Here is a 15,280-nt window from a genome sequence, read left to right as displayed (position 1 = left end):
AGGAAGGTTTTATCAGTAATTACTTCACTGAATAGAAATCATAAATAGAGAAGAGTGAGAACTGGGCTTCCTGGTGGTAATACAGTCAACATTATACTTTGTTTTTAAATACTTTGTTTTTTAAGTAATCACCACACCCAGTATGGAGCTCCAACTGACAACCCCAAGATCAAGAATCACACACTCTACCTACTGAGCCAGCCAGGTACTCCACAATCAACATTATACATGATGGTATCCTAGACACTAATCCTCAGACCTTATTCAACAAATGAGTCTAATGAAAACTAGCATAGGTAACATAATTCAGACAGAGATAAAAATTGGGGGGACATATATCCTGAGTTTATTCTAAAGTTTGATAATTTGCAGCATATGCAAATATCCATATAGGGCTCTCTTTATAGTAGAAATGGTGAAGATTATGCTTTTTGTCAAAGGGTCTTTTCTCCATTGTCTCCCCTTTCCTGTTTAATAGGCAGAATGCTGTATCTTAACAGTCCGCTGTAGGGAGAACATTTCATTGAATTAGTGATGACGGGGGATCCCTGGGTGGCACAGTAGTTTAGCGCCTGCCTTCGGCCCAGGGCGTGATCCTGGGGTCCCGGGATTGAATCCCACGTCGGGCTCCCAGCATGGAGCCTGCTTCTCCCTCTGCCTGTGTCTCTGCCTCTTGCTCTCTCTGTGTCTCTCATGAGTAAATAAATAAAATCTAAAAACAAACAAAAAAAAGAATTAGTGATGACCAATTAGTATTATATTCTTAAAATGCTGAGACATTAAAACAACAGGAGAAAATTTGAGAATAGGCTCCCAAAGTCCTTCAGTATCAAATGTCTTTTCTTAAATTTCAACAGTTTTATACTAAGAAGTGCTGCAGCAAGAACTGTATGTTGTTATTACTATTTCATTTAAATGCAAGAATTATTACATGCAGCTATACTTAATGGAAAAAAGTATAAACATCTTTCTAGATTTATAGTTCGGCTTTTCATATGTCATCTCTTCTAAACAGTTTCTTTGAACTAATACCTATGTTTTATAAAGTCTGTATATGAGTTCAAGACAGTGGAAAGAAAACTAGACCAAGAGTTAGAAGATTTGACTTATTAATCCTCATTTTATGTTGAATGAACAGTATATCACAGCAAGTAATTTCATATCTCCGGGCATGAGACTCTTTGTATGTAAAATGAAGTAGATACTTCTTGTACTATATTACTTTTATTATTCTATCATGTTAACTACATCTGATTTTATACTTAAAAAAAAAAGATTTATTCACCTTAGAGAGAGAGAGGGAGCACGTGAGTGTGAGTAGAATGAGGGGCAGAGGAAAAGAATCTCAGGTAGACTCCCCACTGAGCAGGGACCCCAATGCAGGCTCAGTCTCATGACTCTGAGATCATGACCTGAGCTGAAATCAAAAGTACAGTGCTTAACTGACTGAGCCACCCAGCACACCAATACTTTTTTTTTTTAAGTTTTATTTTTTAAGTAATCTCTACGCCCAATGTGGGACTCAAACTTAACTACCCTGAGATCAAGAGTCAGAGATGCTCTTCTGACTGAGCCAGCCTGGCACCCCTAACTACATCTGATTTTAAAGATAGATTTTAATTTTGATCATAGTAGATACAAGCTTTCTATCCAAACTGTGATCCACAGAATACTATTCTTACTCATCTGAGTAAGGCCAACTTTTTAGACCAATAGGTCTAATATGACCAAATGTCTTATGTCTTTATGGAATGTTTCAGTATGCCATGTTACATGATCACTCAAGTATCAACATCTATTCTTTAAGAAAATAAAGCTGAAATCTTGAATCTTAGTCCAAGCCCAGCATATAAACTTCTAAATTAGGGATTCCAGGGAAGTACATTTTATTTACATTACACTTAAACTATGAATTTTTTTTGACTATGAACTTAAAAACTTAAGTTCTGTGATCCTATAACTCACCAAATATAATTTTTTATCTAAAAACTAATTTAATATTTTAGTTTCTTCATCTAAAAATTAACATTTTATCATTTCTAATCTTTTTCACCAATTTCAACACATAGCAGAAAAGAACTTTCAAAAGAGTCCGTTGACTTTGGTGGTTCACAAAATAATATTCTTGAATTTATGAGAATCTAATTTTGAGTTGGTTAACCTTGTTAGAAAGAAGTTTACCTGCAGTTTCCCTATCTCATAAAAAGGTTTGTACTCATTTCTTTTTCTTCAGAGAAAGGAATTAGCTTAATAGTATTTCTCATAATGTTAACATTTGAAGTCAGCCTTAGATTTTCTTAATAATTTTATAAGATACACCAAAGAGGGTAGCCCGGGTGGCTCAGTGGTTTAGCGCCGCCTTCAGCCCAGACCTGATCCTGGAGACCTGGGATCGAGTCCCACGTCGGTCTCCTTGCATGGAGCTTCTCCCTCTGCCTATGTCTCTGCCTCTCTCTCTGTGTCTCTCATGAATAAATAAATAAAAAATCTTAAAAAAAAAAATACACCAAAGAATTCTTGAGTACTATCTAACAATTGATTTGAATTAATTATGTTTTGGAGATAAAGGATGAGAAACATAGTGCCAGTGACCATATTCTTCAGTTTATGATGATTAATTTATTAACCGTGATTTATTCACTGCATATTAACTGGAGGGTAAAAGGTGTTTAAAAAAAGATATGCAATAAGAATTACTGAAATAAAAGATGCCAAAAATTAAAGCTTCTACAAATTATCATTGTTATGCTTTTTATATTAAAAAGAATGTTACAAATTATCTACTAATAATGTGAACATAGGCAACAAATTTTAGTTAAGTACGCCTACCATAAAAATTTAGTGTTTAGCTCATATTTTTAAAAGGTATATAAGGGTTAAAATTAGGAAAATGGAAATAAGCAGGATAGATATATAGTAAAATTCAAACTGGTCAAGTACATAGCATACCACCTTTTTTAAACTTGACCTCTTTAGATGCTTTGATTTGTTGGATTTCTTCTTTTCCTATTCCCTTTCCTTCTGACTGTTCTATTTTCCTTTAAGTTCCAGCTCACTGCTGTGGGCCTCCCTGATTTCCCTTCTCAGAGTTTCTCAAGCACTTTAAATATGAACTTCAAAATGTTGCAATATTGTTCTGCATTTTTTGCTGTTATTTCACCTGTGTTGGTTTTAGCTCGTAAGCTAGATTATAAATTTCCTGACACAAAGAATTGCACTTTATCCTTCTGTGACACCTGCTATGTGGCCAGCCATTTAGTAAGTGTTTAATAAATAAACACATATGGATACATTATTATTTACCTTTTAAAACTTTAAACTTTTTGTTATAAAGATAGTACAAGAGTAAACATTTTAGCAAATTATTTTTCACTAGGTATGTGTGTGCTTTTATGTCATAAATGTCAACCATAATCCCATGACCCAAAGACAAATGCTAAGAAAAATACAAATTTTTTGGAGTATAATTTCCCAGGCCTTTTCTCCTCCATATTAAAAATGTATACATGTTTAACACTTCTACTGTTTACTAGTTTTTAAACTTGTTGCATTTAGTATATTCCTGTGTCATATTTATGATTAGCTTTAAATTGTTTTTATAGCCATTTTTAAAAAATTGAGACATAATTGACTTTATAGCGATTAAGTATAAACAGAGCTTTAGCTTCTTGCTGTCCTGTTCTTCTAATAATGGAAAAACGGATTGAAAGAGGAATGGAGCTTTTAAAATATGCAAGACATATTGCTTCCTGATTATTCCCCATTCCTTTATTCCATCTCCATTCCTTTCTTCCATCTCCAGCCCCAAATTGTATCCTTTTTAGTTTTCTAACCTCAGTAAATACCATTACTGTCCATCCATGTTTTCAAACAAAAAACCTAGAGTTACCACTTATCTCCCCTTTTTTCATCCTTCACATTCTAGCCATCAGCAAATCCTGTCAATTCTACTTCCAGATTGAATCCTTAATCACTACTTTTCTTCTGTCTCCCATTCTACTCTACTATATATCTTGCCTAAATCACCAGACTTCTAAAAATGACTTCCTATTTCAACTTTTGCAAACTATTCTCCATTCAACATTAGAGTGATTTTTTTCTTTTATTTTCTTTTCTTCTTTTCTTTTCTTTTCTTTTCTTTTCTTTTCTTTTCTTTTCTTTTCTTTTCTTTTCTTTTCTTTTCTTTTCTTTTTTTAATTTATGATAGTCACACACACACACAGAGAGAGAGAGGCAGAGACACAGGCAGAGGGAGAAGCAGGCTCTATTCAGGGATCCCAATGTGGGACTTGATCCTGGAACTCCCGGATCATGCTCTGAGCCAAAGGCAGATTCTCAACCACTGAGCCACCCAGGTGTCCCAAGAGCGATTTTTTTCAAAGCAGAATTGAAATTACCCTCCTTGCTTAAAACTCTTCAACAAACAATTTAATAAAAAATGCACGGAGTGGGGCTCCTGGGTAGCTCAGTTCGGTTAAGTTGCTCTGACTCTTGGTTTCTGCTCAGGTCATGAACTCAGGGTCCTGGGATTGAGCTCTGCACTGGGCTCTATGCTTAGCAGGGAGTCTGGTTCAGGATTCTCTCTCTCCCTCTGTACCCCAACCTCCCCCGCTTGTTCTCTGTCTCCAAATAAATAAATCTTCAAAAAGAAAAAAATGCCCAGAGGACCTAAATAGGCCTTTTCCCAAAGAAGACATATAGTTGGCTAACAGACACATGAAAAGATGCTCAGCATTGCTCATCACCAGGGAAATGCAAATCAAGACCATAATGAGAAATATCACCTTATACTTCTTAGAAGGTTAAAATAAAAAAGACAAGAAATAGCACATGTTGGTGAGGATTTAGGAAAAAGGTAATCTTTGTGCACTATTAGTAGGAATGTAAACTGGTACAGCCACTATGAAAAATAGTATGGAGATCTCTCAAAAAATTAAAAATAAAAATACCATATGCTTCAAAAATTCCATTACTGGGTATTTACCCAAAGAAATTGAAAACACTAATTTGAAAAGATATATCCATCTTTATTTTTGCTGCCAAGATTTGGAAGCAACCTATGTGTACATTTTTTAGGAAGAGGCATTTAAAAGTAAACCTCAAAAAAAAAATTAAAAGTAAACCTCGGGGGATCCCTGGGTGGCTCAGAAGTTTAGCGCCTGCCTTCAGCCCAGGGCATGATCCTGGAGTCCCAGGATTGAGTCCCACATCGGGCTCCCTGCGTGGAGACTGCTTCTCCCTCTGCCTGTGTCTCTGCCTTTCTCTCTGTGTGTCTCTCATGAATAAATAAATAAAATCTTAAAAAAAATAAAAGTAAACCCCAGACACCATATTTTACCTATAGATATTTTAGTATGTGTCTCTAACTGATAAGGACGTTTTTACTTTTACTTATCAATCTAGAATTATAATATTTAACAAAATTAATTATGATTTTGAATAGTGCCTTAATATCACCTGGTATCCAATTTAGTGTATCAAAAATGTCTGAGTTTGTTTACATCAGAATCCAAATAAGTTATTGTAATGTTGATATTTCTTAAATTTCTTCTGTTACAGCCCCACTTTCGGGAGTGGTGGAGAAACTGAGTCATTTGTCCTATGGAATGTCCTACATTCTAGATTTGGCTGATTAATTCCCTATATTTTTATTTAATTTGTACCTCTGTTTGGTTTATTTTCCATAAAGTGATAATTAGATCTAGAGGCTTGATTAGATTCATATTCAGGTTTTAAAGTAAGACTACTTCAAAGATTGTGCAGTACTTCCTATTTTATCGTATCAAGAGGAGCTTAGTTTTTGGTTGCTCTTTTTTTTTTTTTTTTTAAGATTTTATTTATTTATTCATGAAAGAGAGAGAGAGAGGCAGAGACACAGGCAGAGGGAGAAGCAGGCTCCATGCAGGAAGCCCGATGTGGGACTCCATCCCAGGTTTCCAGGATCACGCCCTGGGCTGAAGGTGGCGCTAAACCGCTGAGCCACCTGGGCTGCCCTGTTTGCTCTATTTTTAATAATGTTAAGATCGATTTGTAGGTTTGGGGTAACGCCATTCTTCACTTAATTGTTTTTGTATCTCTTGATGATCATTGCCTAAATACATTATTTCAGTAGGAATTGCAAAATGGTATTTCCTCATTCTGTTCCTTATGTATTTATAAACTGAATAAAATTCATCTATAAAATAGAACTTTTGCAATTACACTTAGATAGAAAAGAATAATTATTCCTTTTTAAAAAAATGTTCAGAATAGTAGATTAGAACCCTAACCATTGTCACTAGTGACAACTTAAAAAAAATTGTCATTATGAATTAATGGATTTTTGTGTTTGAGGAGTTTGAATCAACTAATTTTTATTCATTTTGATCCTGTTGTTCTTCGACACAGTAAGATGAATAGGCTCATTTTGTACATTTTTCTGACATTTTTTTTAGAATGTCATTTTTCCAAGGAGTTCTGGTTTTCTTTACTGGGAAATAGTATTTAATAACATTTTTGTATAAATGAATTAATACCAATAGTATAGTATAAAGTATATGTTATTGTTATTTTCTTTTATATTTTCATCTTAATTTGTCCTGAGCAGTGATTCTCAAAGTGTGATCCCTGAACCAGCAGTATCAGCATCATTGGGGAACTTGTTAGAAAAGTAAATTCCCACCTCAGACCTACTGAATCAGAAACATTAGGAATTGGACTCAGAAATCTGATTTAAAAAGCCTTGCATGGTTTGATGAACACTGAAGTTTGAAAACCATTGATTAAGAGTAGCAGTTCCTAACAAACTTAGTGAGAAGGGACCACAAGTATGCTAAATATTTTCCTGGAGTAGTTATGTGGAAACCTAGCTCCCAGCAGCCTTGTCTGTTTTCTAATCTTCAAATCTTATCTTACTTTATGAAATATGAGAATTGGTGAAAGATATCAACTAGAATATTTATGAAATAAGTATTCTGTTTACCAAAGGATATAAAACCTATGAACATAAATGCACTTCAATTTCACACATTTTGTGTTTTGAGATAGATGATAACCCTTTCCCAATGTTTGTCCCATAGGGCACTAGATCCTCTAAATGTTCTATAATAAAGAGATTTCATTAGTCCAGTAAGTTTGAGAAATATTTTATATCTCCTTTACTTGGCATTGCACAAATAATATTTGCATATCAAGTCTGAGAAACCCTGCAGTAAAGAAGACTATTTAACTTGACTTTACCTTAATGTTTCCAAAATTCTTTGATTAGAAGACCTTTTTGCTAAGTAGTGTTTATTAGCTTTCAGCAGAAAACTCTTTGGGAAATGCTGCCTTAGTATATCTTAACAGAATAAGAACTTATAGACTATGTACCACTTAAACATAGGAAGCTTACTGGGTGAAAATATAGTAGCTCTACAAATGAATTTGTTCTACCTTCAGAATACTATAGAACCCAGAAGCTATTGAAGAGGGAAAATATCTGGATATTCTCTTTCCTAAAGGTAAATTCAATTCTTAACTGAACACTATTGGCCCTGATTTGTCTGAAGACTTGTTATCCTAATATGTGTATTTCTCATGTGGTCATTATTTTCCAGACCAATGCAAGGCAAAACCAGGTTTTATCATGTGGACATGTCAACATGATTAACAGATTATTTGGCAAGAAATGAAGTAGTGGGCAGCCCCGGTGGCGCAGCGGTTTAGTGCTGCCTGCAGCCCAGGGTGTGATCCTAGAGACCGGGGATCAAGTCCCACATTGGGCTTCCTGCATGGAGCCTGTTTCTCCCGCTGCCTGTGTCTCTGGCTCTCTCCCTCTGAATAAATAAATAAAAAATCTTAAAAAAAAAAAAAAAAGAAATAGCTTTTCAGGGAGATTTATAGACCTTACAGAATTTTGCAACTACTTAGACTCCTTTATTTGCAATTTTGGAAAGTTTTAAAGTCCTTAAATTGCATAACTGAGGCAATTTTATATAGTGATACACTGTAATTAAATTGCTTATATTTCAAAAAGGAAATGTAATAGAACTGGTAATTTTTTACTTCTGTGATTACTTTTATCCTCTTTTTTTTTAAGATTTTATTTATTTTTTTATTTGAGAGAGGAAGAGAGAGCATGAGTGGAGGGGAGGGGCAGAGGAAGAGGGAGAAGCCGACTCCATTCCAGGATCCTGGGATCGTGACCTGAGCCGAAGGCAGAGGCTTAACCGACTGAGCCACTCAGGCCACCCACCTCCCCTTATCTTCCTTTTTAACTGGGATGTTTAAAGAAATACTGAAAAAAGAGTTTTAGTGTGAAATAGTGTTGTTGAAAAATGAGCTGACACAGAGATGATATTGGATTCAACAGTTTTTTTCAAAGTAAGAGATAGGAACCCAGCATCAGGGATCCCTGGGTGGCGCAGCGGTTTGGCGCCTGCCTTTGGCCCAGGGCGCGATCCTGGAGACCCGGGATCGAGTCCCACATCGGGCTCCCGGTGCATGGAGCCTGCTTCTCCCTCTGCCTGTGTCTCTGCCTCTCTCTCTCTCTGTAACTATCATAAATAAATAAAAAAAAAATTAAAAAAAAAATCCAGCATCAAGAATGCAACAAAGATGAAGTTGACGTATTCAACCTGTGTAACAGGATGGACTTCATGAATATTATGCCTATGGAGTCAGCCCATAAAAATCAGTAATCTAAGAATTCTTAGCATTTTTGTCTCAGGATATGTTTAAAGGGCAATAGAGTTTTGGGGGCAGATTGATATGGTGAGTACTAATTTATCCCATATCATGGAAGCACAGAGACTGTGACCTACATAGAAGGTAAACTACATGGAAGCCGAGAATCCCATAGCACATGTAGTCCATAATAATAACAGGTAGGAAAAAATCTATAAATGGGCAAGTTGTGGCACGTGCTTGTGATAGGTACAAGAGATAAGGTGACCTTGTAAGACAATTCAATAGAGTGTTTAAGATAAATTTGTATCTTTATAAAAGATAGATTTGTATCTTTAATGGGACCTTCTAGAATTAGGAATAATCTTAGGTTAATAAAAAGGTTGCAGATATTGTTTGGTGAGATAAATATGTGAAATTTTTCTGATATAAAGTATTAAATTTCAAAGCATTATTATAGCACCTATTACATTCATAGCCTGTTTTGAATTTCCTGCTTATTTTTAAGCTTCTCATATCTTTTCAATATGTGAGAATCTATATTATAAAATATGAACCAAATACGACCAGTATCATCATTTAATTGTTACACAAAAGCTATTCTAGTAGGTAGAGAGAAGAGGCAGTATTCCCTTAAAGGATAAATTATTTATAGAAAAATTTTATTCAAAAATACCATATTACTGTGGCCTGGAACAAACCTTATTTTATTTTATTTTATTTTATTTTATTTTATATTTTTATTTTTTTTCAAGCACACGAGGGTTTATTAGCAAGCTCGAGCTTGGGTCCAAGTATACCTGACACAGCAGAGCAGGGACTTGGACCCAAACCTTATTTTAAACAACAGTTTTTGGATTATAAAAAAATTTTATCATAAAACTACATTTTGCTTTGAATAGAGGAGTATGAATTTTCTTTAAATTTGTGACATTTTATTCTTGTAGGAGAGCTGTTGGAATTAAGAATAATGTCTTATGATTTATAGTACATTTATGAAGTAAAAGCCTCTGTAATAAGAAGTCATGTAAAGATGCACGGAATTGTTTTTACTTAATACTGATTTACATTATATTTGGCCCTTTTTGTTGTTGTTAATTACTGTTTCATTTAGTGAATGTTTAGTTAAAGAATAGCTTTAAGAAATGACCAATGCATTGTATTTTGTGTTTTGGTCAAAGTAGGTTAATAGTCATTTATTTGAAATGGTTATCTACTTAGTCAAGTTGGCTTCTAATGGTACTCTAGGGCATTTATCACAATCTCATAAAATGGATAGCTTTATCTCTTTGAGGAATTTTAGTCATTCTTTTGTCATTTCAGATTTGTTAGTAATCTATGAAGAATATGATTCATTATGTGTGGAAATCTTTGGCAAATTCATATTCATCACATTTTTATTATTTCTAAGGATTTCAAAAACCAACCTTTTAGCTTTTGCTTTGTAACAGATGAAAATCTTTCAAGAGCATAGGGACCTTATGACACATATAAAAGTAAACAGATAGTTCCCTTCGGATGTGTGCATTCCATAGACATCTAATACTTGGTTATATTTCACTGTACTAGAAAATATGTGAGCGCCAAAGGAGATAGAAAATACAGTTTTTGGCATCTATAGTGGGGGGAAAAAAGACATCCTTAGTAAAATACCCAGGAAACAATTCCAAGAAAGTTCATTCCTGCATGTATGTAGTAAACAAATATTCAGAAAGTACCAACCATGTGCCCAGCTCTTGTATTAGTAAGTGGGAAATTACCAATGAACAAGACAGAAATCCTGGTCTTTGTGAGCATATTCTAACAGAAGAGACAGACAAACAAAAAACAAGATAAGTGAAATGAGTAGTATGGTGGATGGAACTAGTGCCATGGAGAAAAATGAAGCAAGGAAAGAGGATAGAGAATGTTAGGAATTGTAGTTTTGATTAGGGTGCCAGTGAAGGCTTAACAGCAGAAGTCACTTGAATGAAGACCTAACAGAGATGAGGGAATTTATCATTAGAATATCTGTGAAAAGAATATTCTAGGGATAGGAATAACAAACAGTGCTTAAAGACCCTTAGCTGGGAACTTGCCCCACACATTTTAGAGCAACAAGCAAGTAAAGTGGAGCTAAAGAGGAATGTAAGAGACTGCAAGAGGCTGTTAAAATAATCCAGACAAGGAATGATTGTGGCCCATAGTATTGTGGTAAGAGTGGTCATGGTAAGTAATCAGAATTTGCTGACAATTTGGATAGGGGATATGAAAGAGAGAGGCATCAGTGTTTGATTTGCCAAATGGAAACATAGGATTTCCATTAACTGAGATTGAAAATACTGTAGGAGGAATGGAGTTCAAGGATAAAGACTGGAGCTATATTTTGGACATGTTTAAGATAACTGTTAGTCATCTAGGTGCAGATGTCAAGCAGGTAATTGATATAGCATTTTGTGGTATTTTGGGGAGAGATTTGATGGGAGAAATGAGTTTGAGGACATATGATATGTTGGTGAACCGTGCTGAGAAGTAAGACTAGGAGAAAAATCAGTAAAGGAAATGCTTCAGGAAACAAGATAGACTTTTGAGCTGGAACTTTTATTAATGGAAAAGAAAGAGGAGAGGATTCTAGTTAGGGAAAATGTCTGGCATCTTGGAAGATTGTCTAGGAATAAATCTGAATGCTTTACTGCTTTGTCTTTTTTTTTCTCACCTTAAAAGTTTTATAGAGTATCATAAAATATTACGGAACAACAGATGCACAGGGAATATTTGTTGACATATAAATGGGAATAATAGTTTTCAGAGTTTATTTAATTAACCAGTATTTTTAGTAATTGAAATGTAAGGTGTCTTTTATTGTAGATGTTTTTACCGTGCTAAAAAATACATAAGATCTACCATTTTAACAATTATTAAGTGTAGAGTTGAATGGAACTAAGTATATTCTGAAAGTTTTTGTGTATAAAGATATTTTCTCTTCTCAAAAAATCAACATTGTTGCTTATGAGCAAAAGGAATTTCAAGCTGATGGGGCTTTATTTCTAAGATTGGGCATTGCACAAGCCTTAGAATCCTAAATGATTGTCATTTTTGTTTGAAATATTGGGACCACTAGAAAAACAAGAATGAAAATTACTGCCTTCTAAAACAGATCTTTTCTTAAAAGCTGACTTTCCGTTTAAGTGAGTGGCATTTTTAGTTTTTCAGATCATATTTAAAATAATTTGAATGTATCTTCTTTACCTTTGATTACTAGTACTTTCTCAGAAATCAAATGCTCCCAGAAAGTTGTGGTATATATCTGCAGTATAACCAACTTTTCAAAAGTGAAATAAGCATGACTTCATTTATAATTTCTTTGCCTACTTACTTGCTTTTTAGATTCCTGTCAAAGTATGTATTTGAGTTTTGTAAATTATAAAGTATATTATATAATTAATTTTGTATTTTGTAAATTATATGAAAATGTGTGATATGTCTATTTTGTGTAAGTTATAAGCCTTGAAAATTCTGTCAGTTGATTACAGTGCATCTTTTTCTAGGGAACAAAGAAGGAAGAGATTGAAGGTGAAGTGGAAGTGTCTGGTTTAATTCAGCCTGCAGAAGTGTTTGCGCCCAAAAGCCTGGTGTTGGTATCCAGATTAGATTATCCAGAAATTTTTAGGGTAAAGAACTCATAGTTGTCATTATTGATTTGTATTATTGTGTGAATCTATTTTGAGTGAACCATGGTAACAAGATTTTGTATTTAAAATGTCTTTAAATTGATTTAGGGATTCATCAATAAAATAAATTTAGTGTGAACTGAAAAAAAATGTGTTCATGTTGGATGAAATAAATCTATAAGTTAATTTGTGAGTATTTAAACTTAAAGGATGTAGTGTTTGCTTTAAAATAGATCCCATGGCTACTGACCCCCAAATTTATGAATCTATAAGAAATTATATGATTGCCTGTAGCAGATTTAAAATGCCTCAGTAACATAACAACCTTGTGTATTTTTTTTAAAGATTTTATTTATTGATTTGACAGAGAGAGAACGAACACAAGCAGGGAGAACAGCAGAGGGAGAGGGAGAAGCAGGCTCCCTGCTTTTTCCCAGGACCGTGGGATCATGACCCAAGCTGAAGGCAGATGCTAAACTGACTGAGCCACCCAGGCACCCCAACTTTGTGTGTTTTTATTTATTCTCTTTTGAGAAATCCAGGCTAAGTAAACAGAACGGATATTTGCAATTTCAGATAGTTCTAACTGCCAACATACCTTTAAAATAGCTTACTTCCTGGGACGCCTGGGTGGCTCAGTGGTTGAGCGGCTGCCTTCGGCCCAGGGCGTGATCCCGGAGTCCTGAGATCAAGTCCCACATTGGGCTCCCTGCATGGAGCCTGCTTCTCTCTCTGCCTATGTCTATGCCTCTCTCTTTCTGTGTCTCTCATGAATAAATAAATAAAATCTTAAAAAATATATTGTTTACGTCTAGATATTTTCCTTTTTGAGACATGTAGAATTTTCAAATGCAAGGAAAAAATTTTATTTAGTTATAAATACATTTAAGCTTTGAAAGAAGAGGGCTTGTTTTTCTTATTTCAGTTGCTACCTTTAGTAATAGTAATGTTGATTATTGTCCAAAATCACAGATCTCTTTGGAAAGTATAAAATATATCTTAACTTAAATTTCCCAAGGACTTGGGAATTTAATACCTAATTTCTGGAAAACTTTTCCATATTGTTGAGACTATATATATTCTAGAAAAATTAACTTAATGTCAAGATTTCAATGATAATGGGTAACACCTAACAAATACTAGTTTTTTACAGTCACAAATTTTAATAAACTGAAACATTCATAAAGATTGCATTTTGTCTTCCATGTTATCATTTACCTTTCTCTGAGCTTAAAACATTTATCATATCTCTATTTTGCTAACCTTTGTAATAATTAACAAAAATTTTTCTGTAGAGCAGGTGTTCCAAATTTATAAGATTCACAAAAACACAAACTTTCTAAATTTTTATCTTGAAATTTGGAGTTTTGCAAAGTAAATTGAGACAAAAACAGTTTTTAAACCCCTACAAATTTCCTGAAGTGGTTATCTGAGTGCAAGCACCTGTTTTACAAATTACGGATTTCTGCTTTTTATAAACTCCTCTCAAAAGCTCATTTAGAGCTTCTGGTCAAGAAAGAAAATTTAATAAACTTAATAGTATTTGCTGCTTAAAATTTATTCCATGGCAGTTTTTTACTGGCTTCAAAGAGAAATTTCCCTAGGAGCAGATGTCACGGCAATTTGTTTTCAATGCATACTTTTTCCATGACAAAACTACATGCATCTTCTCTTTGCAGGCTTGTCTAGGTTTGATCTACACTGTGTATGTAGACAGTCTGAATGTCTCCTTGGAAAGTCTCATTGCAAACCTGTGTGCATGCCTTGTCCCAGCGGCTGGAGGGTCTCAGGTAAATAGAATGAAAAGGGAGATGAAGCAGGACTGTTCCTCTTCTCTCCTCCAGTTAATTTAATTTATGAAGAAAAGAAAAAAAAATTCCTTAAATAATTTCATTTAAAGAGGATCTTAGTTAAGCATTGTCCCTATGGTCTGCCTTCTGGAGACCCAAGATTCCATTCTTTTCTTAGGTCATGAGGTTAATTTTAACTCAGGGTTCACCTTTCACATAGCATAATTAGAAGTCATATTTTGTGTAACTTGAACTCTAGTTTACATTTTCTTGGAAATATACTTTTTTTTAAGGTGAACATTTAAAATGCATTCTTTCTACCTTTCTTACTGCTTTATGTATTAACATATCAAATATTTTTTCAGTGATAAAGATTAGGGGATAACATTAAGAAAACCCTCAAAACAATTCTTTATTACATTTATAACTACTTCTGAGTAGATTTATTTATTTATTCATTTCCCTGGGTAGCAGCAATTATACATGATCCTAAAACCATTTTGTGTGTTATGTGTAGAATAGCTTGCATGTAAGCTTTGTAAGAAGGGGGCATATTTTTCTTATTTCAGTTTGCTACCTTTAGCAATAATAATGTTGACAATCATCCAGAATCACAGATCTTTCACAAAAAGTATAATCTATCCCTTAAAATTTCCCCAAGATTTTGTCATATATTTAGCCTTAAGGGAAGACATTAAATTTTTTTACTTACAAAAAACTTTCTCAAAGTGATCGTGGGTTTTTCATCTCGTTTGTCTTAAGATTTTCATTTTCATCTCTGAAGTGGAAAAATAAGAACCTCAGTTTCTATGTCTCAGTGTTTCTAGGGAACCATACTTTTTTTTAAAAAGTCTCTTTTCCTTAATTCCTAAAACTGATTCGTTGTTCACTTATTCTGCTTATTCTTGTGTAATACTATAGAAGAGGACAGCCCTCTAAAAACTCCATTGTTTATTCTCAGTCTGACAGAGATGAGACTTCCATTGAAACTGCCACCCTTTTCCCTTGCCCTTTGACTTTTAATTGTCTTTGTCTAACCTGGAATCTTCTGTTACTCTTTAGTTTTTATCTTTTTTTTTTCTTCCTGTTCCCTCCTCTTTCAGTCTTCTCCCTCTACTCCATGGGCAGAATATAAAATGTGAGTTTGGTCACAAATGGACCTAAACTTTAAAGCGGAATTGTTTTGTGGACCTT

General features: G+C 34.2%; 1 protein-coding gene and 1 long non-coding RNA gene across 3 annotated transcripts in view; one reads left to right on the top strand and one right to left on the bottom strand.

Moving 5' to 3' along the window:
* Positions 1–15,280, top strand: part of SBF2 (SET binding factor 2) — a 454,973-nt gene that overhangs the window by 205,539 nt on the left and 234,154 nt on the right. For both annotated transcript variants that reach the window (XM_038569025.1, XM_038569026.1), the window contains exons 4-5: positions 12,174–12,296; positions 13,976–14,086. In XM_038569025.1, coding sequence (XP_038424953.1) covers positions 12,174–12,296; positions 13,976–14,086 — 234 coding nt within the window. The remainder of the gene's footprint in view (positions 1–12,173; positions 12,297–13,975; positions 14,087–15,280) is intronic.
* The window catches only part of LOC111091555, a 57,211-nt gene continuing 42,585 nt past the window's right edge, over positions 655–15,280 (bottom strand). The window contains exons 3-4 of the long non-coding RNA XR_005375737.1: positions 14,799–14,864; positions 655–712 (exon numbers count right to left, since the gene is read on the bottom strand). This is a non-coding gene — a long non-coding RNA (uncharacterized LOC111091555). The remainder of the gene's footprint in view (positions 713–14,798; positions 14,865–15,280) is intronic.

The sequence above is a fragment of the Canis lupus genome, chromosome 21 (assembly GCF_011100685.1).
Source record: "Canis lupus familiaris isolate Mischka breed German Shepherd chromosome 21, alternate assembly UU_Cfam_GSD_1.0, whole genome shotgun sequence".
In the NCBI taxonomy this organism is placed as follows: Eukaryota; Metazoa; Chordata; class Mammalia; order Carnivora; family Canidae; genus Canis; species Canis lupus.
This window is presented reverse-complemented; position numbering and strand designations above follow the sequence as displayed.